Below are 23,695 nucleotides of genomic sequence, written 5' to 3'. Positions count from 1 at the left end.
CTTTTTGGCTTTTTAAAAATAAGTCTTTACTGTGTCCCTTTTACAGAGCTCTGATTGTAGTAGTAGGCAGCATGTGCCTGAGTCTGAAAGCATTTAATATATGGACATGAATAATATGGACATGAAAGTGACTTTCCAAGCTGGAAGCTGGGAAGTCATTACACTATTGTGGAGATGTTGCTGGTTTTCCCTGTTTAAATACCTATGAGCTTATGTCACTTTTTTCTTTGGAAAGTTCCAGTTAATTGCAAACATTATCTGTTTAGGCAAATATTAGCTGTTTTTTTCAGATATAGTAAACACAAATTGCTGGTACTCTGACGTCCTTAGAGAAACCATTTGGGTAACAGTTTGAAGTACAGGAAAAAGAGATGCACGAACAAAAAGCTTAATGTCTTAGTAGCTCCACACATGTAATCATGCTCTCCTATTTGCCCAGCATAGGGTCTGCAAAGCAGATATATACAGAAGTCATAAACCTGTGATTAAACATGCTGAAGAACCATTTGTCCCAGTTTACCATAGCTGGTTTTATACTTCAGGCTGAAGCATGCAGGATGGACGTAATGACATCCCCAGTCACACTGAATCACGTTTGTTTGCTTTTCTTGAGCACAAATGCAAACACCTCAGTGTCTCAGTCACATTGTTGCTTTGGCATTCGACCTGTAAATGTCGAGGAGTCCTTTTTCAGTAGAGTCAACAGCTAGAATGAGGAGAAACCCCCACTCCATAGGGTCTCGGGGAAACTTCGGTTTCTTGGTAACTTAGATAAAGCAGTAAAATATGTTTGTAAAACCAGTGATTCTGTCAACAGCGGTGTTTCACATAGAAAGCCGAGTTGTCTGGTGTGCTTAGGTGCAATACCCTGAAGTGATCCATGACCTTTAGGGAGAAGAAGCCTGCTGGGAGCAGTAGTGGTGCTAAATGCTTTGGAGCTGGGCTGTGTCCCACTGTGCTGCTCACACATTGGTGTGTGGTGTAGGCAGGGCAGGCTCTGGCTGCTGCTGTAGTAAATAAAGGTCTGCTGATGATGTTTTATGGAAAACTGTTGGTGCATTCCTTTCAGCAGGGTTATAATCCACTCCTAAATAAATATTTAGTTAATCAACATTAACTCTGCATCACAAACAAGCCCATGGGGGTGTAGTACTTCATTATTTTCAACTGACTCTTGACAAACTATTTTATTTTCCTGTTGTGATCATGGCTCATGTAGAAGTAGGTGACTGTTTCTGCAGGGCAGGATTTGCAAAGAACTGGGTTGGTCTGCCTTCCATTTTGTGTTTTTCTATAGGACAATTTGCCAAGAACTGTATTAATTTTGGTTGTTTATAGGGCAAAAGTACCTCACTGCAGAATTGAATCTTTTCAAATGGCTGTGTCTTTGTGTTAACTCTGCCAGAAACTTCCTTCTCTCAACAAATGGTTTTAAAAGGAGAAGTAAGAAATATCTCTGTGGAGAATGTGTTGTTTTCAGCTTTTTTCAGTTTAGGAGCTTAAACAAAGAGGGGAGAGTGGGGGGAGGGAGGGAGGAAAACACCAAACCACTTCATGGCTTTTGTGGAGGCATGTGGTTCCTTACAGATGTTCTGTCAAAAAAAGTGAAACTGCATCCCATCCTCTGTTACCAGTAAATAAAACATAGTGATTTTTCCTTACAGAATTCAAAGTCTGTGCAGACTAAACCTATACTTCTCTAAATGCTGTTTGACTACATAAGTCAGTTAAGATAAAATAAATGGAAAGCTAATTTATATTTGGGTTGCAGAAACTTCTGTCTTCCAGCTCACTGTTCTATGCTTAAAATTAAAAATCTGTGAATCTTCAAAAATGCTGCTATCCACTGCCACTCCAGATATTTTTTGTTTGGTTGGTTGGGTTTTTTTTGCATGTTAGTTGCTTCAGGGTCTGGAGTAGCCTTGAAGAAACCCATTATCTCAATTTCAAGTCTCTCAGACTCCATCCTGAGAGATGTTACGTGGGAAGTACGCAAAATGCTGTCAGTTTGAGTCTGATGTCTTTTTCAGCTGCTGCTTAATAAAGGGAGGGTTCACAGGGTGGATGGGGATAATAAAGAGAAGCAGACCTTATGTCTGTGGAATTTTCTTACAATATGTGTTGCTGTCTGTACCTTCTACCCAGAGGAACTGGTAAGGTGGATGTAGGTTGAACTCTCATGATCCTATTGCTTGGAGCAGAGAGACAAGTGTAGTGATGAGGGCTGCTGTACCTCCTGAACTTTATTGCAGTTCCTTCCATGCCCTTCTAGATATGGTCAGAGGCAAGGTTTCCTCTTTTTCAGTACAACTGGAGGTTGCATTGCAGCAGAAATAGTTGTAAAAGCTGAGGTGATGTGCCTGGGGGAGATGAGCACCTGGATAGGCTCAGTGTCCAAGTTAGAGCTCTGCTACAGAGCTGCTCACATCAGGTGAAGATTCAGGCCAGAGGCAGTGCAGAACACCTGGCTCCTTGTCCTTGTCTGTGTGCCAGCACTTCCTGTTTTTAAAGATCCTGTTTACTGTCTGGATTCCAAATATCCCAGGAAGGTGGGAGGATGGGAAGAAACATGGAAAGAAAAGTAAACAGCATTTTTTTAAGGAGGAGTTTTAATTTTTAATTTTTTTTTTTTCCAGCATGCTTGCTATCAAAATCTAGGTTCATGGCAGACATTCTAGAGTAATTTTCTATTTAAATTGTCTTGCACTGATTTCCAAAACCAGAACATCCCTGCATGTGAAAACTGACAGCGAAACCCTAAGTGTTTGTAGCAGATAGCAGAATATGCTTGTGTGCTTTTACTTGATGTTCTTTCTGATGTTTGTCACCCATAAAAATAATAGAGCATTAAAGAAAAATACATAATCAGAGGGAAAGCTTTCTCTTGGTACTAAATAGCATATGGCCCTGACTTTGTTGCCAGTCTTCAAGGCTTTTGATCTAAAAAGCTTAAGAGAATTTGAGCACAGCTCAGTGAGCTTCAGAATGCACACCTTGCTGTGGAGGAACAGCTCCAACCAGAGCAGGGACAGGAATTCTCATCCTGCTACAGAGCAAGCCAAGCTAATTGTAGAAATAATGAGCAAGCAGATCTGTGAAGTGTAAAGAGATGCACTGCTTTTCTAATTCTTTGTTGAGCTTTATGACTAGTGGTCTTTTATAAATAACAAAATCCTTTCCATTGAGGTGAAGCTAGAAATGGAATTGCTAAATTATTTCAGACTAAAAGGAAGATTTAATTCCAAACTTTCGTCTAACAAACAGGAAAAAAATCTGCCTTTAACTGGAAGAAAATGTTTCAGGACAGACATTCTGCTCTTGGAATATCATGGGATCCCTGGGGAAAAAACATAATTGTCATGGGAGTTATAGAGGTCACCAGAAACTTGAAAATGTTGCTTTCTCGTGATCCTGTTTTCATGGCTTCCGGATAGTGAGTGAAGCTGTAAACAATCTGCTTGCAGGGATGGGGGAGGATGGGCAAGGGGATTTGAACATAAAAATTTACAAAGGTCTTCTGGTTTTCTTAGAAGGGAAGAGGGGGAAAAAAACCCAAAACCAAAAAAAACAACCAACCAAAAAGATGAAGACTAGCAATGTTAAATATTTTGAAGGTTTTGTTTTTTTTCAGCTCACTTAGCATGTATTTTTTTTCTGTGTATACATATATATTATCTTTTGGACAATACTTCATAGTGAGTTTCTTGGTTTTTTTCTTTTTTCAGATGAACTCTCCATTAATTTTATTCATGGCGTATGAAAGTTACTACAACCACAATCCAAGAATATTACGTTCTGAAACAAAAAAAAAAAAGACACTGCATGTGAGAACTTTAAAGAAAACAGCTTTGAAATGTAGGCAACTTTTTTTCTCATCTAATTAGACTCCTTGTTTGTTTGAAACTTCTTTTCACTAATTTCCAGGGAAATTTTACGTTCACAGGGAAGAATCTTTTATTTCTGCTGCAATGTAATTCTACAGATGCCACCAATGGTGTTTTGTTGGCTCTGCCTGGACTAGTTCTAGGTACTGTGTTTAGCAGGGGGGAAAGAAGTAGGTAACGACAAATAAAACTGTTAGTGTTTGGAAATACTTCCCTGTTTCAGAAGGAAATGAAATGCTAAGAAATGTTTTTGACCATTAAATCCTTGGTGTTTGTTTGCTTTTCTTGAGCTGCTGTTGTGATCAGATAACCAATTCCGCGTATTTGCCCCTCTTCTCTGCAATAATAAAGATGAAAGGAATTAGAAATAAGCAGACGTAACTGCAATACCCAGTCTCCTGCTTTCTATTCAAAACAGCAATATTGCTGCTGTTTAAATCCGTGTGAAATAATGTTTTCATAGAGGACAACTTCAGACATCTCTGTAGTAGTCTTCCTGGATTTTGGATACGTGCCAGCTCAGCAAACAGGAGGAACGAAAGGACAGTGCTGAACCTATCTAGTATGGGCAGTCTTACTGTCACCACACAGCAGGTTTGGACAGCAGCAAAATTAGACAGGAGGCTCTGCACTTTTTTTTTCATGGTGCATTTTGGGGTCATTTTGGTCTTTAAAAATTTTGAAATGACTGTGTCGAAGTGGAATATGGATTTTAGTGTTCTGAAGTGTTGCTCTCGTCTCAGGAATATCTTATTTCTCCTCCCCCAAGCTTTAGGTTTGGAGATTCCACAGAAATTAGAAGAGCTTATTTGGGGACATACCAAAATAGTTGATACTTCTGTCAGTTTCATAAAGGATCAAGAAAATCCTATAACCTACATGCGAGTGCACAGTAAATTGAAATCTGAGGATAGTTGAGTTGTTTAATTAGTGCAAGACTCTTTCTTAAGCCAGTGCTAAGAATCTAAAGGAAATGTCTACCTGGAAAAGAAATTAAATCTAGACATGAATCTTATTGGGCAGCTCTTTGATACCAAATATACTGCAAACTATTATAAAACATTGTTATATCCTGTCTTTGAAAGCAGTGTAATGGCATTTGTCTAATGACTGGAAAAACTAATGGACTTCCAATAAAGCACAGGAGTTAACTGAATGACTAATTCAGTTTCAAGTATGGACTGATAAAATTGTATCAAGTGTTTAGTTTATGCTTTTGAATTGATTTTGAAACATTAGCTGATGTTTATAGCAATGTAAAAGGTTCTCTGTCACTGGAATGTGTATCTCTTTGCATAAGCATCCTGTTCTTTATGCATTTAATACAGTATTACAGCACAGGACACTTCTGCTTTTTTCTTCCTGCTGTGCTGGATGGATTTCTTGGTTGGTTCATCCTAGATGGAGGAATTTCCTTCTTGCAGTGTGTGAAGAGTAACTGTATGTGCTTCAGCTGATGACAGATGGCCTTAAGAATAAGTCTCTAAAGTGAACAAAATATCTTTTTTTTCTCTAGACTGGTCCACAGGCTTGCACAGCAGGTCTTCAGATGCTTTATAAGAGATTATAAGCTTCTCCCTTTAGAGAATGTACCCATAGATAATTAACAAAATGGGGGAAAAAACCTCCTCAGTTAACTGTTTTGTTATTTTGGGTTTTTTACATATATATATATGTATTAAATGCCAAATATTGATATCTCTGTGGAATTGGTAGAATGTTTGAGTGATCTCTAGACAGTGAAGATCAATTCACATAATCTAATCTATAAGTAGATAATCTGCAAAAATCAGTGATCTTTTAGCAGGGAGGGGTTCTTCAGACTTTATAATAGAGGAGCACATGGCAGGTAATTTCTCATTTGCTGTGTTTGTAGTGTATATTTCATATGTACTGAAGGGCAATGGTCCTTCCTTTTAGCCAGACATGTAATCTAGATCAGTGACACTGCTGTTTAAGAGTGTTGTGGCAAAATGTTAATGTACAAAAACCACTTATAATGGAACAAGTGCTCCAGGTGCCCTGCTGAGCAGGGCTTTTTAATGTGGTGAAAGCAGCTGCAGTAGCCTCAGATGCCTTTAGGGGGAAATTCATACAGGGGGTTGACTCAAGTTAATTTGTACCAACCTCAACTTGCTTAAATTATGAACACGGAAAGTATTTATTTGAGTACTAATGTTGGGAACAAATATTCAATCTCCTATAAGAAAGGGATCACATAAATTAGGATTGATAGGCTAAGTGTGCCTGGAAGCAAGTAGGAATCAGGATTGTTGGAGGTAAGTTGGTTAACTTCCCTCTTCCTTCCTGCGGGCATAATACTTGTGTGTGGAGTTTTGGAATTTGATCACTGCTACTTTTGGTGCTCAACGAGGTTAGTGATGTGCTGAATGGATTGGGAAGGCTCTAATGTGTTTAAAAGAATGCAGTTTGATCAGTGGGTGTCTTTGAATTTGACCTTTCTGACCATCAGCAGTAAACCAAAGCTTTTGGCCAGGGGAAAAAATTTAAGGTGGTTTTGGACCGTCATGGATTGCAGGTGTGATGTAGTGTTCATTTGAAGTGTCTGCCCATACCCTTAGTAAATTTAAAATAACATCTCCCTGGAATTCTCTTAAAATGATAGTCCTTTTACTGTCGAAGAACTTAATTCATTCTGTTTATTCCAGGCAGCCTTCCAGATTTGACAGTGTACACAGAAACACAAGCTGCCAACTATACTTCAAAACTGTTTCTGTTTACAATTTTGCTTTCCAATTCCAGACCCTGGAGGTGTGCTTACATGTGCAAGTAAAATGAATGTGCACACAATGACTGTATGCAGTGTTCCAGCACATGGCTCTATCCCAGTTTAAAACAAAAGCTGCTGTTTTGGTGCAGTTTTTCAAAAAAGAGTGTAGAAGTTGGTGTCACTTTTGGGCTGTTTGCAAGTCTTCTAGGAAATGGTATTGAGTTGGCATTTAGCATTTGAAATCTTTAAAAAGCCAAGGTTGAAATTTATTTGGAAAAGATACTTGTCTAAAAGGATTAAATATGTATGTATCCCCCAGCTGTGTCTCTGTTTCCTTCTTAGCAATTATTAGTGGGAAGGGAGGAAAACTTTTCAGTGGAATCATCATTTCATGAAGCTGAACTAGCTCAGCACTGGTGCAGTTGTGCTCAATCTCCAGCATAGACCCAGGTGTTCTTTTGACTCCTTGGTAATCAAAATTAGGCAGCTGAACCAGCAGAAACTAACCCAAGAGAGGAAAAGTGAGTAGTTCTCTGACACCTTAATCCATCTGATCCTGTTGCTAGCATGAGGAAGCATTAGACCAGACACCTTGGGCAGGGAGAAGATGGGTGCAGAAGAGCCTCAGCGGGACAGCGAAACTGAACTAAAAAGACTGCTGGTATAAACTCAGTCTTTGTGAATATTTAATTTGGTTGCATTCCATCTATATTATTATTGTTTCTATGTGTGGACAGAAGAGTTCTTAGAACTGCATGTTCTGTTCTTTTTCATGCTGGTATATGTCTTAACAGTAATGGGTTTCTGCCTATGCTTGTAAGAAATGTGATTCACTGGTGTGGAGAGGGAGTCTCATTCATGTTTTTCCTGATCAAAACCAGGATGTTTAACCTCTGTGTATTTCTTCTTGTCTGTAAACTGAGGATAGCTATCTGTAGTTCTGAATTCTCCAGTTTACTCTAAATGGTGTTATTTGAGTTCATTTGTAATGTTTTGTAATTGGTGAGCTTTCCAAGTTTGGCTCTTTAAACACACTGTGAGTGTGCTTAGAACTTTCCACTTCAGCATCCGCTCACTGAAACTGTTAAAACAATGAGAAAAATAAAATAGCTTCTTTAAGGTCTTTTTTAAAACGAAGTCATTTGCAAAACCCTTCTAAATATGCATGAGATCTTAGTGCAAAAACATTTTTCTAAAGCTGCGGTGGCACTTCAGTATTTCTGTTGATATTTTTAAAAGCCCATACTATAACTACAAAGGAATGAAAGGATAAAAAAAGACAACCCTGTTGCTACTCAGAGTTGCTTAGGAAGCAGTGGATTTGGGAAAGCATCTTTTTCATTCTAATACTTCTTTATAAGAACTGAAGTGTATCAAAAGCAGGTACAGGATGTACTTGGTAGAAAACTTAAAAGTACCAGGGCATTGAAGCACAGAAATGAGACTCGTTATTTCATTTCTTTACATACATATGCATTTTAAATGTTTAAGCTTATATACATTTTTTAATATTTATGTCTATATAATTTTATTTTTTTAATAGCTGAGCAAAGGGCCAGTCTAGCATTCATTGCTTTTCCACAGTTGGAGCTTTTAGAAAACTGATGGAAATAGGAGAGATGTGAAAAAGTTGGTTTGGGTTTTTTCCCCTTCTTTCTGCTGTTAAGAAACTAAGAGGGGTAATCTAGAGAGGGTTCTTGACTGAAAATATGACTAAGGGTGGCTTTAGGATAGTAGACTGGTAGTAATCCTAGCCCTAGCAATAGAAATATTACTATGTAGATGCCTGATTGTTTTGAACCTTGAATGTGGTGTGCAGAGCTGGTTGTTTCACCTCTACTAAGCAAAAAGGGTATGGTAAAGACAAGAGATACAGAGAAAGTGACGAAGATTAACAAAAGTATGGGAAGAGTTTTGGGAAAAGAAGGACTAAATAATCTGAGACCACTATGGAAAAATAGTGGTGGGGAGGTCTCAGTGGATCTTGGTAAAATTAAGAGCAATAAATGCAAAGATAAAGCCCTGTGTTTTGTTACAAGAAATGTGGTGAATCAGGTGAAAGTAACAGGCTTCAGAACATTCAGAAGCATTTTTTCCAAAGTACTCTGGTTCTGCTTCTTAACCATTTTATTAAGATATTTATATTAAAGACAAGTTCCTTAGACATAAGTTTTATCAGGTTTTTCTTATGAATGTAGATCACTGCCATGGATCACAAATATAAGGCAGGCTTGCACAGTTGTATCTGAAATTCCCATTATGGTTTTTATTTTAAAATTTAATACTTAAATTTCTGCTTTTTACCTAGGTTTACCTGTACAAATCCTTGCTTGAAAAACTTCCAGTACAGAGCTACCTAAAGATTTAAAGATGCCTCCACGACCATCATCTGGCGAACTATGGGGCATCCACTTGATGCCACCGAGGATCCTTGTGGAGTGTCTTCTCCCAAATGGAATGATAGTGACTCTAGAATGCCTCCGTGAGGCCACCTTACTAACTATTAAACATGAACTCTTTAAAGAAGCTAGAAAATACCCTCTCTATCAGCTCCTTCAGGATGAATCTTCTTACATTTTTGTAAGTGTTACGCAAGAAGCAGAAAGAGAAGAATTTTTTGATGAAACACGGAGACTTTGTGACCTGCGGCTATTTCAACCTTTTCTAAAAGTCATTGAACCAGTAGGTAACAGAGAAGAAAAGATTCTTAACAGAGAAATAGGTGAGATGATCTTTATGCTTTTTCATCTTCAAAATCAAAAAAGAACTGAAATGAGTTGTGGTTGTCACCTCTATCTAGCAAAGTCTGCATTTTGTAATTGTCGGGGTTTGCATCAAATGTTTAAAGATCCTGATTGTAGTAAAACCAATATATATATATATATATGTAGTAAAACCAATATATATATTATGTATATATATATATATATATATAATGCAATGATTTTTCCTTGTCTGTTATTAGCAAGATTTCATATTATTGCAGAGTGAAACCTTGTACCTGTTTCATTTAGGAAGTCAGTCCTAATTATTGTTGAAGCTTGCAGAATTGTAAATTCTGGATTTAGTTACAAATCTCAAGACACATTTCCAATAGCACACATTTTAATACTGCTCTATAGTGCTTAGAAGGTAACGTTGCAGAAATCAGGTGTTTCCTCCCCCTTTCTAGAAAAAGAGAACGGAGAGGGGAGAGGAACAAAAACGCTTTGTTTGCAGGGCAGAGGGAAGACTAATTGTGATGTTTTGAATAATCTCTGGAGTAGTCTATAATTTTATCCAATGAGAAAATGCAGGGAGGCTAGCAGACATTGCAGCATCTAGGTTAAGTCCCTTAATTCAGTCAGTAGAAGTCTACCTACCCTTTGAGTTGCTAACAGATACATATTGAAGTGGTAGAGACTTGTCAACTGGAAATATTTGTTCTGGCATGCTCCTAATTGTTAAATTATTTGTTAAGAATGCACCACAGGTAAACTACTTCTGGTTTGTAGAAGTGAACCTCAGAAGTGAACCTTTATTACGTGAATCTATGCCAAAGAGCTGAAGTTCAGTATGTCTTGGAGTGCTTGTCACATTTTTAAATAGCCTGTTTCATTAAAAAAAATTGAATAGCTGTTATTCAATTGTAAGCAAAGTTGATTATAGTCCTAATATCTACCAATAATGCTGCCAAAGATTAGAAAAAAATATGATATTTCAGTCCGCTTGGGAAACTTTGTACTGAATTTAAAAGAAGTTTATCGCTGGTCTATTTCCTCCAGGAGCATTAGGAGTGATTTCAGGCTTCCAGGGTCTTCAGTGAATATACACCTGTGTTGTAACCTTTTTTTGTGATTGCTGAATGTACTTAACTTTAGAACTGTATTGTTCTTGAATGATACAAAACAACCATGCATGCAAGTTGAAGCCAGTGGTTAACACAGATATTTTAGGCTGAGTTTAGCTTGAAGTGTGCTTTTTCTGTTGCCAGTAGGAGCCTTTAGCTATAAATATTAGTTCTGATTGTTTCCTCATGCTTCTTCACTACTGTAGGTTTTGCTATTGGCATGCCTGTCTGTGAATTTGACATGGTTAAGGATCCAGAAGTACAAGACTTCAGAAGAAATATTCTTAATGTTTGTAAAGAAGCAGTGGATCTTCGAGATGCCAATGCACCACACAGTAGAGCATTATATGTCTGTCCTCCAAATGTGGAGTCTTCATCTGAGCTACCCAAACACATATACAATAAACTCGATAAAGGTAGGATAAATATTTTCTGTTAGAAGCATGCAATGTTTTTCAGTGATTGAAATCAGAGTGTACAGCTGGTGACTTAAGTGAATCACTGTTTTAGTGTTTACTATACTCTGGCAATGTCTTACACCTTCAGTTATTCAGAACAAATTTCTTGATAGAATGTAGATTCAAAAGGAAGGCAATACTTCATGTTTTTTTCTTAAATATAAATACTTAAATATTTTCTTAAATATAAAAGTTACTGCTGTTTTCTTGAAAGCTATATAGTCAGCAGTATTACATTAAGAAAAATAATCTTACCTCAAGGTATAAAAATTTTGAATTTACACTAGATTAAAAAAAAAAAAAAAGATGTGTAGATTCTTGTGGAAGTAAGACCCTCTGTCAGTTTGGTCTATGGGTGAGAGGTGGTTTCAGGGGTTTGTTTTGTTTAGAAACTCTGTATTGATCATGATTATTTTACATTTATTCTAGGGCAAATTATAGTGGTGATATGGGTAATAGTCTCCCCAAACAACGATAAGCAGAAATACACCTTAAAAATCAATCATGACTGTGTGCCTGAGCAAGTGATTGCTGAAGCAATTCGGAAGAAAACACGAAGTATGTTGCTGTCAAGTGAGCAACTGAAACTTTGTGTCTTGGAGTACCAGGGCAAATATATCTTAAAAGTGTGTGGCTGTGATGAATACTTGCTAGAAAAATATCCACTGAGCCAATATAAGGTGAGTAATGCAATGAATTTCATATTGACCCTAAAATAAGCCAAAGTTGTGATCAGCTCTGTGACTGAGCTGCTTTTTCATTCAGCTAATCCAAAGCATATGAAGTTAAGTGTATGCTTCCTTAAACTAATTGCATAATGCATGTGTGTAGCGTCTGTATTTGTTGTCTGTGTGCTTCAAAGGAGGAGGGGGGGAAAAAAGGTGATTTAAATTAGACCAGTGATGTAAATCCTAGTTTATCTTCTTTGAAAGAAGTAGTTTACCTCTAACTTTTGTGATAAATCAATATTACTTTCAGAAATACCCCAGGCTGATGATGGCAAGAGACAAATTATGCTTGAATGGGGCTGATGTAATACAAAAGGAAATTTGATCAGATGTTAAATTATGACACAATTGCTACTATGAATCTCATCCCTTCCCCCTCTAGGGGTGGGAAAAGCTCAATGAACTTTTCCTTTTCCTTACATATTTTAACATTTTGATCGTATTAAATGAGTAATAAACTTCCAGCACTGCACAAATTATTGTTAAATCTTGTGGCTGCCTGTCCTTCATTGTCTGGGTTTGTTTGTGAGGCGGAGCTGCTAACAGAAGAGCATCTGAGCAGCCCTCTCTGGAGCAGACAACAATGTTACCCTGTAGATTTCCTGACAGACTGCTGCTGCTTCCTCTTTGAGGAACGTATTGTTGTAATAAACAGCTTCCATTCCTTCATCTAAAATGGTTGACAATCTGCTCTCCAGAGCAAAGAGGGTGGGGGATCCTGAATAATAGGAAAAGCAGCTCTATTCTATAGGAACTGAGGAACAAGGACAGACATACGTGAATAATTTTTTGCACAGCCTTCTCTTGAGGTCAAACACTGCACCTATTTGATCCAGAATGGTTTCTTCAGAAATATCTGCTGTGCTTTTACTGCAGCACGAAAGAGGTTGCTAATTACGTTCCAGGGCTGGACCTGTCCTAGGGGATTGTGCTTTGTGGTACTGTTGCCACCTAAATTCTCTTAGCACTCAGTCCTGAATGGAAACCATGCAACTTTACAGCTGGTGTCTGTCAGGAGGAGCACTGAGCTGGAGATGGTGAGCACAACTGAACCAGAAATGAGTGTGGCTGCCATTTGTCTTGCACTCTCTGCCTACTGCTAGGAGTGCAAGAGACTCCTGTGCTGGGTCTGTACAGCAGGCAGGTACAGCTGCTATGCAAAAGCAGCTAAACTGCACCCAGGAGCAGCTCTGATCTGGAAGCAGTCTGCTTTGTCTTTGTTGGACTGTGCCAGAGCTAAGGAGCACTACAAGAAACCTGGGTTGACATTTTGACAGCTCTGTTCTCCATCTCCAGTTTGACCTTCCACTGCTGCAAGTATTACTCATATCTCAAAATCTGTACAGAGCTCTACTGAGTGATCCTACCCAGCAATGTTTTTAAATTGTTGGATGTTATAAATACTGTATAAACAGGGACAATGGTGAGCTTTTTAGATACACTTTTATATTTTCCTATATGTTTTTAGGAAGCTTACCAAGAGTGTAAACTTTGAAAACACACTGAATTTTGGTTTTGTTTTCTTGCAGTATATAAGGAGCTGTATAATGCTTGGTCGCATGCCCAACCTGATGCTGATGGCCAAGGAGAGCCTCTATACCCAGCTGCCACTGGACACCTTTACAATGCCATCTTACTCCAGACGTATCTCAACAGCTACACCCTACATGAATGGAGAAGCTACAGCCAAATCCCTCTGGACTATAAACAGTGCTCTCAGAATAAGAATCCTCTGTGCAACCTATGTAAATGTGAACATCAGAGACATTGACAAGGTAAAGGAAATGCTGCATGGCATTGTATGTGGCTATCAGCAACTCATGATTCCCCTCTTGAGTTGTCCATTCTGTGTTTGCATTGGAAAAGAGGTGTTATTTAACATGTTAAAAATTAGACTGATTTTTTATTTTTAATGTAATGGATGGAAGAAGAAAACCCATATTATTTGTATTTTAAATAATTGGTATGTCTAAGACTGTGTCACAGTAATTGGGAATACTTTTGATGAGGAGATGCTTGATAGTATGCAGCTCTTTTGGTTTTAAGAAGGGGAGGTATGGGACGATCAAGGAGAAAAGTCCCATTAAAGTCATCCTGGAAGCCTGCTCTCAACTTTTGCAGAATTTGTTTGGTCTTTTCTTTCACTATAGCTTGGCACAGGAAGGATTGAAAATAAATTCCAGGGTGTTTTTAGAGTTAATTTGAAATTTATTATTGTATTTTTAAGATATAGTTCTGCAATTAATGAGGAAAAAGACCAAACCTTTTTTATAAGCATGCTTATATAGTATTCTTTGCCCCTTGCAGGACATGAATTTGGGTTTAGAAGTAGTGGGGTTGTTTGGCTTTCAGTTTTGGTTGTGTTTTCCTTGGTGGAAATTAAGGGGCAATATGTTGTAATCATAGCATATGTTGAAGGCAGTTTAAAAGTTTGTTTATAGTAACATTTTGAAGATTAGTACTAATACTAATATTGTTTTCAGATCTATGTAAGAACAGGTATCTACCATGGAGGGGAACCTTTGTGTGACAATGTGAATACTCAAAGGGTACCTTGTTCTAATCCCAGGTAAGATAAGTACCTGAACAGCTATGGAGAACCTGGCATCCAGGGCACCATAAATAATAGCTCTAAAGGAGGGAAGGCTAAACTTAGCCATTATCCAGAATAGCTCCTTGCAGGAAATTCTTTGCCTTAAGTTTTTTTAAGAATATTTTTACCTAATTCTATAAATCTAATAGAATACAAGTATTTTGTCTCATTGCATATAATAGCGTAGTTTCTTTACTGAACATACTTGTTTTACATATGCTAGCTCAGGGCTAATTGTTTTCAGAATTGACTTAACAGGAATACTATCTGGAAAAAGAAATAATTGGAATTTAAAAGTGTCATTAATGGGCAAAAAGAAGCTTTATATGAGCATATATAAATCTATTGAGAACAGGGATCTAAAAGATGTTGGGTTTCTGCCCCTAACTTTGACTAATGAGGTATGAAATTTCAGCATCTGCTAGGATAAGATGCACAGTATGTGCTCAGAAGTTATTAATGACTTGTATTTTTTGTCAGACTTCATGTCTTTAATACAGTTTTAAACTTTTAATGTTTTCATATGTACATTTTCTATGAATATTGTTGTGTATTATAATTATAAGGCATAATAATATATGCAGTTACTGAAAAATAGCCTCTCCCTCTGAGTTTCCCCAAAGACAGCTATACTTGACCTGATAACTGTTTCAGAGAAAAAAAAAATTTCTTGGAAAGGGTGTGGCCTGAGCACAAGGATATAATCTCACATGTGTTTATTGTATAAAATGAACACATAAGAAAAGTGAATTAGAGTTTATCTGCCAACAACTTTATTCTTAGAGAAGGGCTTGGCTGATTATTGCAGACACGCTGAAGAAATTAATGCTGTCCTTGGACAATGCTGTTTCTTCCAACTGAGAAAATTCAGTGTGGCAGTCCACTTTAGAAAACAAACTATTCAGAAGTTTCTCTTCAAAAGTGCAGTTCAGGAAGATATTCACGAAAACAAAATGAGCATTCCTATAAAAACAATCTGCTCTTATTACTGTGTGAATTCGAATAATATCCAAGTTTAGGAATATTACATTGGAATTCCGTGTTATATTTTTTATTTTATTCTTATCTTGCAATTACCTTTTTTCCTAGCATTTCAAATTTGAGCTCTAAAAGCTATGCCACATTTTTTACCAGTTCCTTTTTGTCCCTGATCTTACTGACATTTACAGTGGTGTAGCACACATGTAAATCCATTCCCTTTAGGTTATACCTGCACCAGCAGTTGCTGTAGGTAGATTTGCAAGACTGAAGGAGAATGAACCTATTGCCAATTTTACAGGAACTGAACCTATCATGACTTTGTAAAGTGTTTGGTTCTAGAAGGCTAATTGGGGAACTTTGCCTTTCCAAAAGGAGTAGGTGCGGTCAAATATGTAGAAGGACCTTTTTTCAGTAACAAAGTGCACTCTTTATGCACATACACAGTTTAGGTGGAATACGTAACAAATGCTCTTTAGTACAACTGTTGATTAAATACAGTTGTATTCCATGCTGTCCTTCAACCTGGTTTTATTCTGCTTTTTAAATGCTACAGGTGGAATGAATGGCTGTTGTATGACATGTACATTCCTGATCTTCCACGTGCTGCTCGGCTCTGCCTTTCCATCTGCTCTGTCAAAGGTCGGAAGGGTGCTAAAGAGGTAAAACACCTCATGGCTTTAATACTCTAAAGAATAAAGCTACTTAAGTTAAGCTCAGGGAGATACTGGGTGAATCCTGTCATGGCAATGAGTCTTAGTGCAATGTTTCATCTGAATCTTATTAACATGGAATTTTTTTCCTTGTATCTTATTCAGACTACCCATTTGTGGTCAGAAACTAAAGAACATGGAAAAAACAATATGTGTTCAACACAGTAAATTGTGTCAATTCTGTATCAGTGTTAGTGTTTTGAGGTGCAAGTGCTTTTAAACTCAAGTTTCTAAACCCATGTTACTTACCCATTTATTAAAAAAGGTCAGTGTTTATACTTGGTATAGAGTTGATTTTTAAAGAAAACTTGTGCCCTGTTATCATCTGATGTAAGGTACTAAATAGCAATTTTTAAGAATCTATATATGGCAGCTAATTGTAGCCACCTGCATCATTATATTCTGTGTTTCAGTGTCAGAGGTACTGCATAGCTTTTTGTCTACAACCAGGCTTATGAATCTTGTAGAATCATAGAATGTTTTGGGTTGGAAGGGAGCTTTAAAGATTGAGTCCAACCTTCTTGCCATGGACAGGGACATCTTTCACTTGACCAGGTTGCTCAGAAGCCTCATCTAACCTTGAACATTTCTAATTGGTGGGGCATCCACAACTTCTCACCAACCTGTACCAGTGAGGAAAAAATAAAATTCTTATGTCCAACCTACACCTTTTGTCTTTCAGTTTAAAACTGTTGCTGCTCATTCTGTCACTACAGGCCTTGATAAAAGTCTCTCTGCCATAAAAAACCCCCCTCCATTATCTTGATTTATTGTTGTGGGGAAAACATTAGCATGTGTTTGCAAGTGTTTTGATACCATCCTGCAGAATGAGTGCCATGACAGTCATTCATAAAAAATACAATGCAGCTTTCTGCTGCTAATCTGGCAATGTGACAGCTTGCTCTGGGGTGTATATGTTGTTTCTACTGACTCACTCTGCAGTAATTAATAGACAACACTGAAAAATCATCTTTTAATCTCTTTAAGGAGCACTGCCCTTTGGCTTGGGGAAATATAAACATGTTTGACTACACAGACACTCTTGTATCTGGGAAAATGGCTTTGAATCTTTGGGCAGTACCTCATGGACTGGAGGATTTGTTGAATCCTATTGGTGTAACAGGATCAAATCCAAATAAGGTATTTGCACGCCACTTTCCTCTTCAGGGGTGCGTTTTCAAAATATCCTGTATTGCTATTATTACTGTCATTCAGCAGAAAAATTAATTTAAATTCCTTCTACATAGGAAACTCCATGTTTAGAGCTGGAATTTGATTGGTTTAGCAATCCTGTAAAGTTTCCAGATATGACGGTGATTGAAGAACATGCCAATTGGACAATATCACGGGAACTGGGGTTTAACTACAGCTATGCAGGGCTGGTAAGACAAATTTTCCCTTCTAAGATTAGATACTCAAATACAGAAGTATTTCTTTTACTCAGTATGTCAGTGATAGAGAAAGCTTTTATTCATGTATTCTGATTCACTGTAAAAACAATAAATCAATTTTGTCTTGTGGTCAGTGGAGTAATACATTCTCCAGTAAACTGACCTAATGCTTCACTAACCAAAACACTTCAAAAGGAAACTGTCTCACTGTGCAAACTCTTAGGGCCTCTTTGACACTGTTATATAGATAATTCAGATGTCTAAACTACTTAGTTTAACTTTTCAAAGTTAATTCTCCTTCAGTTATACTGTTTCATTTTGTTGCAATTTCATGTCTTATAGGTAATTTTTCTTTAGTAAACTAAAGGTGCTTATAACTCTTTCTGTGGTGTTCAATGGCCTAGTTATGACCATAATACAAGGAATTCTAAGGGAATTGATTGGCATCCATATAAGTGTAGTCTTTTATCTCCTCTCTTCCATGAAGAAAATCTGTGTGCTGACAGCTGTCTTTTGGTGAGATTTGGAGCTTTCTTAACAGCAGATTCTGTATGATTAAAAGGAGAAAGAATAATGGGAAAGCAGTAAGCCTAAAAATGCTTTATCTAAAGACCCGGCTCTGAAGTTATTTTGTATGTTTTAGATTTTTTTTTTCTGGGGGCTGGCTCGAAGACTTCTGAGTTTCCCCAAGAGAACTCTGTGGTCTGTGTGAAGAGTCTCAGGGTGGAAAGTTTTGCTGTGCAAAAAAGTATGTGTGTGTCAGCTTCCAGTTTGGGAATTCAGGTGATATTTATAACAGTCCCATCTCAACATACTTTGTTCAAAGAATTGTAGGGATTTGTTTTCTTTTGATGCTCTACCAGAAGCCCATCCAGGAGGGGTGTATCTGCTTATGGTATTATTATTGTGACAGAGCAGTGCTGCAGGGCTCTTAAGGGTTAAGGACAGCTGGTTTCTTGGTAATTAGCATTCATTTGCTATAAAACAGCAAATTACCTGGACTTTTATATGCTCAACTCAGGCTTTTCGTACAGTGTTCTACCACTTACTTACTGAGCTTCATCCCCCATATTCTGCTTTTTTCAGTCCTTATTCTTTCTCGCCTTTCAGCAGCTCTCAATAATCTTAAAACTGGAGACAGAAATGACCAGTTTCATTTTGTGCTGCATTATGTTTTTCATCAGATGTCAACTGCTGCTCTTTCTCCACAGAGCTGATTTAGTGGAAATGTACCTTTTCTTGTCTCAGTGGTGACTAAAAGCAATTGCAGAGATCAAAGGGCTAGTCTTTATTTTTAAATTCTAACAAAAGGAAATCAGGTAGTATTTCATGGCATAGACTATAGAAGTTTCTATGCTGCTAAAATACTTGATGTATGTTGTATGGTAACAGAAGGAAATGTGTGGAGGGTTAATGGACCACTTTCTCTCTGCAGAGTAACAGAATAGCCAGAGATAGTGAATTAAGAGAAAGTGACAAGGAGCAACTGCGAGCCATATGTACACGAGATCCTTTGTCTGAAATCACTGAGCAAGAGAAGGACTTCCTCTGGAGCCACAGGTATCCAAAAACTAAAACCAAAGGAAAATCCTTGTTGGCCCAGTCAAACTGTACCCCATTCGTGTCGAAATTGTCATGATTGTCTTGGGGTTTGCTCCCTTTATTCTGTATTGTTGGGGTTAGTGTTTTAGAAAAGGCATTTAAAACATTCTGCATTGTATGTTTTGGTTCATAAGCCAGTGGGGAAAAGTAAGTTGTTGAATGTGTTTTAGTTTTCCCCCTTACTGCAGTCTTGCCTTCATGCATGGATCCCAACACCACCTTATTGTATTGATCAGGTTCTGCTTGACAAAGGAAGAGAAAGCTGCAAGACTGAGGAGACATAGTAGATGACTATGGAAGCAAAAATGACATTTTGTACATACAACTGTTTTCTCTTTCGCAGACATTATTGTGTGAATACCCCAGAAATTCTGCCCAAATTACTTTTGTCTGTTAAATGGAATTCCAGAGATGAAGTGGCTCAGGTAAGATACAGCACTGATGAAATTTTATATTTTGAAGAAGCTTTAAAACATGCTGCTTTAAAGGAAACTTCTGGAAGCTGAAACATGTGCATGGTAAATTGAATTAAAAGATACAAGTTGCCATATAACTGTCCAATCAGCCTCAGTTAGAGTCTTAAGATTTCCTCTTGGTGGTATTACTTGAATCCTTGTTATATTGCTGATTTGTCAGTTATACTTAAATGTGAGGGGTTTGTTTTCATTTTTGTATAGTGGATAAAATAACAAAGCTGGCAACTAGTATCAGATTGTTTTTTGAGAGAGGAGTAGGGAGTGAACAGCATCTTCTGAGAAGCAGTTTGGATCAGATGATGCCTCCTAATGGCTGTGTGATATAACTTCTTCCTGTTCAGTGCAAACATATAATCTTCTTGGACTTCTTGTCCCCAGATGTACTGTTTGGTAAAAGATTGGCCTTCAATCAAGCCAGAGCAAGCAATGGAGCTTTTGGACTGTAATTATCCAGATCCGATGGTGCGGGCGTTTGCAGTTCGGTGTCTAGAGAAGTCCTTGACAGATGACAAACTATCTCAGTATTTAATCCAGCTTGTACAGGTATACAACATCTTTTGGTATGTGTGATGTCTTGTGTTAATTCGATCACAGGGGCTTAAAATACAACAAAAGGTAACATTATGTGAAGAAGAGGTCACCTAAAGTATCTGTTTGCATTGCAGATTATTTAGTAGGAGGAGATGAAATGTTGTTCATTATTTGTAGAGTTGTGGTTTTGCTTATTGATATTAAATGCCAAGATTTTGTGGAGATGAGGAATTGTTCTGCCAACTGGAACAGGCAGATCTTTCAGCTGTCCTAACATATGGGAAAATATGAGCAGAAGTATCTTCTCAAAATGGTGAGCAATTTGAGATTAAAATATTTGGTAGCTGCAAAGAAGCATCAGATGGTGAATTCCTGAAATAGAGGCAGCCCATTCATGGTTAGCAGACATTGTTCAAATCCTAACACATGAAACTATTAATCCTAAGATCAGTCATCCTGCAAAATTTAATGTAAGACATAGATTGCTTTTTATTTAACTACTTTTATCTGTATATTTTCATGGAAACAATAACTGCAGCTGATTTTTATTTTTTTTATTGTTCCTCTTATTCTTAACTAGGTTCTGAAATATGAACAGTATTTAGATAATCAGCTTGTGAGATTTTTACTCAAGAAGGCACTGACGAATCAAAGGATAGGACACTTCTTCTTTTGGCATTTAAAGTAAGCTTAATATCATGCTAAGGGGTGGTGGGATTTATATTGGCTGTAAACAATTAGTTGTTCTAAATGCTTGGCATAATAAATATTCCTATTTAGCAGAATTACCACTTAATATTTATTTTATATTAGTTGAGAGTTGGAATGCATAGATCAGTAATAGGAGTCTTGTGTTAGGGTTTCAAAAGCTAGTTAATAATACTTAGTCTTGCACTTCTTTTTGTCTAATGGTGATTATTCTAAAAGCAGAGTAGTCAAAGATTGCTGGAAGCCTCCTGTAATGTTAGCTGTTTGTGACTTGGGCTGATTTCTGCTGGTCAAACTTGGTGTGCCAGATCCCTCTTCAGTCTTCTTCAGAAAATTTTAGAAATAGTTGAGGCCTATAGAAAGCCACCCAATCTGACCAGATCAGGCTTTGAAAAATTACTGTCCATACCTACGTATTAAAGACTTTACACAACTTGGTAGCTGAAATACCTCCCTTACCAACCTCCCTTATAACGTTGGCCTTTGTAGTTCCCAGTGTTGAAAAGCTGGCCATAAATCAGCCCCACAGCACACTGGATTGTAGCTAGATCTTGATGAAAAATAGTGTTAGAACTGATAGTGTGATCAGACAAGAGAAATAGAAGCAAGGAATCTTTAAGTTTTCTACTCCCCTTGGTAATCTTCAACAATAATGGAATAAGTTGCCTGATTAAACTGTTGGAGTGGATGTATTTTTTAAGACTGTGAGGAGTGAGTAGGTAAGAACAGTGAAACTAGAGGGGCCACAGCCTGGGACTGGCAAAATGAGACAAGGAGTAGATGGAAACAGGTTGGTTTTGCTCTCAGCAAGGAGGTCTGGAATTTGACTGGGAAGCTTGAGGTTTACTATGGAGTTTCTGGGAGGCATGGATTTTGACTAAAAGCAAGGGATAAAGAAGGACAGGATAGACAAAAAAGAATGGGGAGGGAAAACCTGTAAAATCTGTGCTGCATTAGTTGTAAAGGGTACTGAAGCCTGATCAGTCCAGTCAAAATGAGAGCTGTGGGAGGTCAGTACAAATTGTTTACCTGGAGATAAGGATCCAGAAGCAGCCCTCAAGAAGTTGTTGCAGGTATAGCTTCATTTTTGGCATCCCTAAATGGTTTTGTCTTTAAGATATAACTGTTCTTTTTCTCCCTGTAGGTCTGAAATGCACAATAAAACTGTAAGTCAGAGGTTTGGTTTACTTCTGGAGTCCTATTGTCGAGCATGTGGAATGTACCTGAAGCATCTGAGCAGGCAGGTGGAGGCTATGGAGAAGTTGATTAACCTCACAGATATTCTCAAGCAGGAAAAAAAAGATGAGACCCAGAAGGTATTATTAGTTGTCCACATACCAAAACTCTTATAATTGAGTCACAAGAATTGTAGAGTTGATTTTAATTTGATTACCTAGAAAAGTAGTAATGCTAGCTTCAGTAGATATATTATTCTAGAAGCTGTAGTATTTTGTGTGCTTTGCCATTGTCTAAATCTTAAGGAACTAAATCTTAGTAGAACTAAAGTTAAGGGTTTCTGTTTGTGTAATGTATCGCTTAGTGGAGTTGCTTATGTTAGACCTGTGTAAAAAACATGCTTTTAAACTAAAACCAAATCCTGATACTTCTTTTCATATAAGTGTAATCAGTGTTCTGAAAGCTTGAATGTGATTATTTATCAGGTACAGATGAAGTTTCTTGTTGAACAAATGAGTCGGCCAGATTTCATGGATGCTTTACAAGGTTTTATCTCACCTCTCAATCCTGCACATCAACTGGGGAATCTTCGGTATTGTCTTCAGTTTTGATATCTAAGTAAATGCTTAGGCATGTTGAGGCTAAATGTTAGCATATAGAAATATCATCAAAGTTAACTGAATAACATATGCAGCAGGGTAATTCCTAAACAATGAATCAGTCTAATGGTTTAACAAATTAGGGAACAACATGACAGTTAATTGTTCCTTTAAGGTGAGAGGAGTTTTTGCATCTGGAAAGAAATGTGTATGAAGTAGGTACTACCCATGTTACCCAGTCTGTAATCCTTTTTCCATTTGTAAGGAGCAAACTGTGCTGAAGGAAAACTTAACCACACAGCCAGCTCTTCTTTTGGGCTTAGCAAATGGGTAACATTGCACTTATTAATTTAATTCTGAAGGTGAAAGTAAAAGCAGTTATTTTTCTGTTACCCATGCACATTTAATTTGGTTCTACTTCAAAGAATTTGAGGAAGACAGGGACAACTTAGTAGTATTACAGAAATGCAGGTATGAGAATCAAATCGTGCCTATTTCACAGAAATTTTCTCTTTTGTAGGCTTGAGGAGTGCAGGATAATGTCATCTGCAAAAAGGCCTTTGTGGTTGAATTGGGAAAACCCAGATATTATGTCTGAATTGTTATTTCAGAACAATGAAATAATCTTTAAAAATGGAGACGGTAAGGAAAAATGAGCAATGCAGAAGCTACCTATCTGTTTAGTATTTTTTCTTAGCATATAAAATACACGTTAGAGGAAAAAAAAACATCTGAGCAAAGCAATTTTCTTTTTCAGGAGAAGTAAGCATGCATAAATAAGCATTTGTCTTGGTCAGATACAGATCTGAATTTTGTATGTTCCAAGGTGCTCGGTCTTTTGAGGTGAAACTCTGGGGTTTTTACTTGAAAATGTCTTCAGGATATTACAGATGTGTAATTCCATTCTCATGTTTTTGTGTATATTTTAAAACATCTTTGAAATTGCCAACACGAATTTATATATTTATTCTTAGCTATTTAAAATCTGCTTTTTGCAGTTGAGAGTACAAAACTTAAATTAATCTATGCAAGCCTCATTTTCTTTTAGGCATACTTTTGGGGGGGAAAAGTGAAATAAAGTGTAACAAAGTGTTCTGGTGCTACAAAATTTGCAATATCTATGTATTTGACTATTCCAGACTTGCGTCAGGACATGTTGACACTTCAGATAATAAGAATTATGGAAAACATCTGGCAAAATCAGGGTCTTGATCTTCGGTGAGCATTAGAGTTCATTCTCAAGCAATATTTTTCTTAATGGTTTTTGCAGTAGTTTGTTACTAGCAATTGCTTCTGTT

General features: G+C 37.3%; 1 protein-coding gene across 3 annotated transcripts in view; it reads left to right on the top strand.

The window, feature by feature from the left end:
- The window catches only part of PIK3CA (phosphatidylinositol-4,5-bisphosphate 3-kinase catalytic subunit alpha), a 38,181-nt gene that overhangs the window by 6,595 nt on the left and 7,891 nt on the right, over positions 1 to 23,695 (top strand). Inside the window, exons 2-18 of one of the 3 annotated variants that reach the window (XM_071752609.1) lie at positions 3,726 to 3,855; positions 8,924 to 9,337; positions 10,651 to 10,860; positions 11,332 to 11,582; positions 13,160 to 13,405; positions 14,114 to 14,199; positions 15,758 to 15,863; positions 16,902 to 17,054; positions 17,162 to 17,296; positions 18,741 to 18,865; positions 19,251 to 19,332; positions 19,762 to 19,926; positions 20,495 to 20,598; positions 21,767 to 21,938; positions 22,284 to 22,390; positions 22,918 to 23,039; positions 23,537 to 23,615. In XM_071752609.1, the coding sequence (XP_071608710.1) occupies positions 8,986 to 9,337; positions 10,651 to 10,860; positions 11,332 to 11,582; positions 13,160 to 13,405; positions 14,114 to 14,199; positions 15,758 to 15,863; positions 16,902 to 17,054; positions 17,162 to 17,296; positions 18,741 to 18,865; positions 19,251 to 19,332; positions 19,762 to 19,926; positions 20,495 to 20,598; positions 21,767 to 21,938; positions 22,284 to 22,390; positions 22,918 to 23,039; positions 23,537 to 23,615 (2,495 nt within the window). In that variant the 5' untranslated portion in view covers positions 3,726 to 3,855; positions 8,924 to 8,985. Of the gene's footprint in view, positions 1 to 3,725; positions 3,856 to 4,242; positions 4,479 to 8,923; positions 9,338 to 10,650; positions 10,861 to 11,331; positions 11,583 to 13,159; positions 13,406 to 14,113; positions 14,200 to 15,757; positions 15,864 to 16,901; positions 17,055 to 17,161; positions 17,297 to 18,740; positions 18,866 to 19,250; positions 19,333 to 19,761; positions 19,927 to 20,494; positions 20,599 to 21,766; positions 21,939 to 22,283; positions 22,391 to 22,917; positions 23,040 to 23,536; positions 23,616 to 23,695 lie in introns of those variants that run through there. The other 2 variants (XM_071752610.1, XM_071752608.1) reach the window with 2 other exon arrangements.

This window comes from Heliangelus exortis, chromosome 9, assembly GCF_036169615.1.
Source record: "Heliangelus exortis chromosome 9, bHelExo1.hap1, whole genome shotgun sequence".
NCBI lineage: Eukaryota > Metazoa > Chordata > Aves > Apodiformes > Trochilidae > Heliangelus > Heliangelus exortis.
Note: the sequence above shows the minus strand (reverse complement) of the source record. Positions and strands in the feature narration are given on the sequence as shown.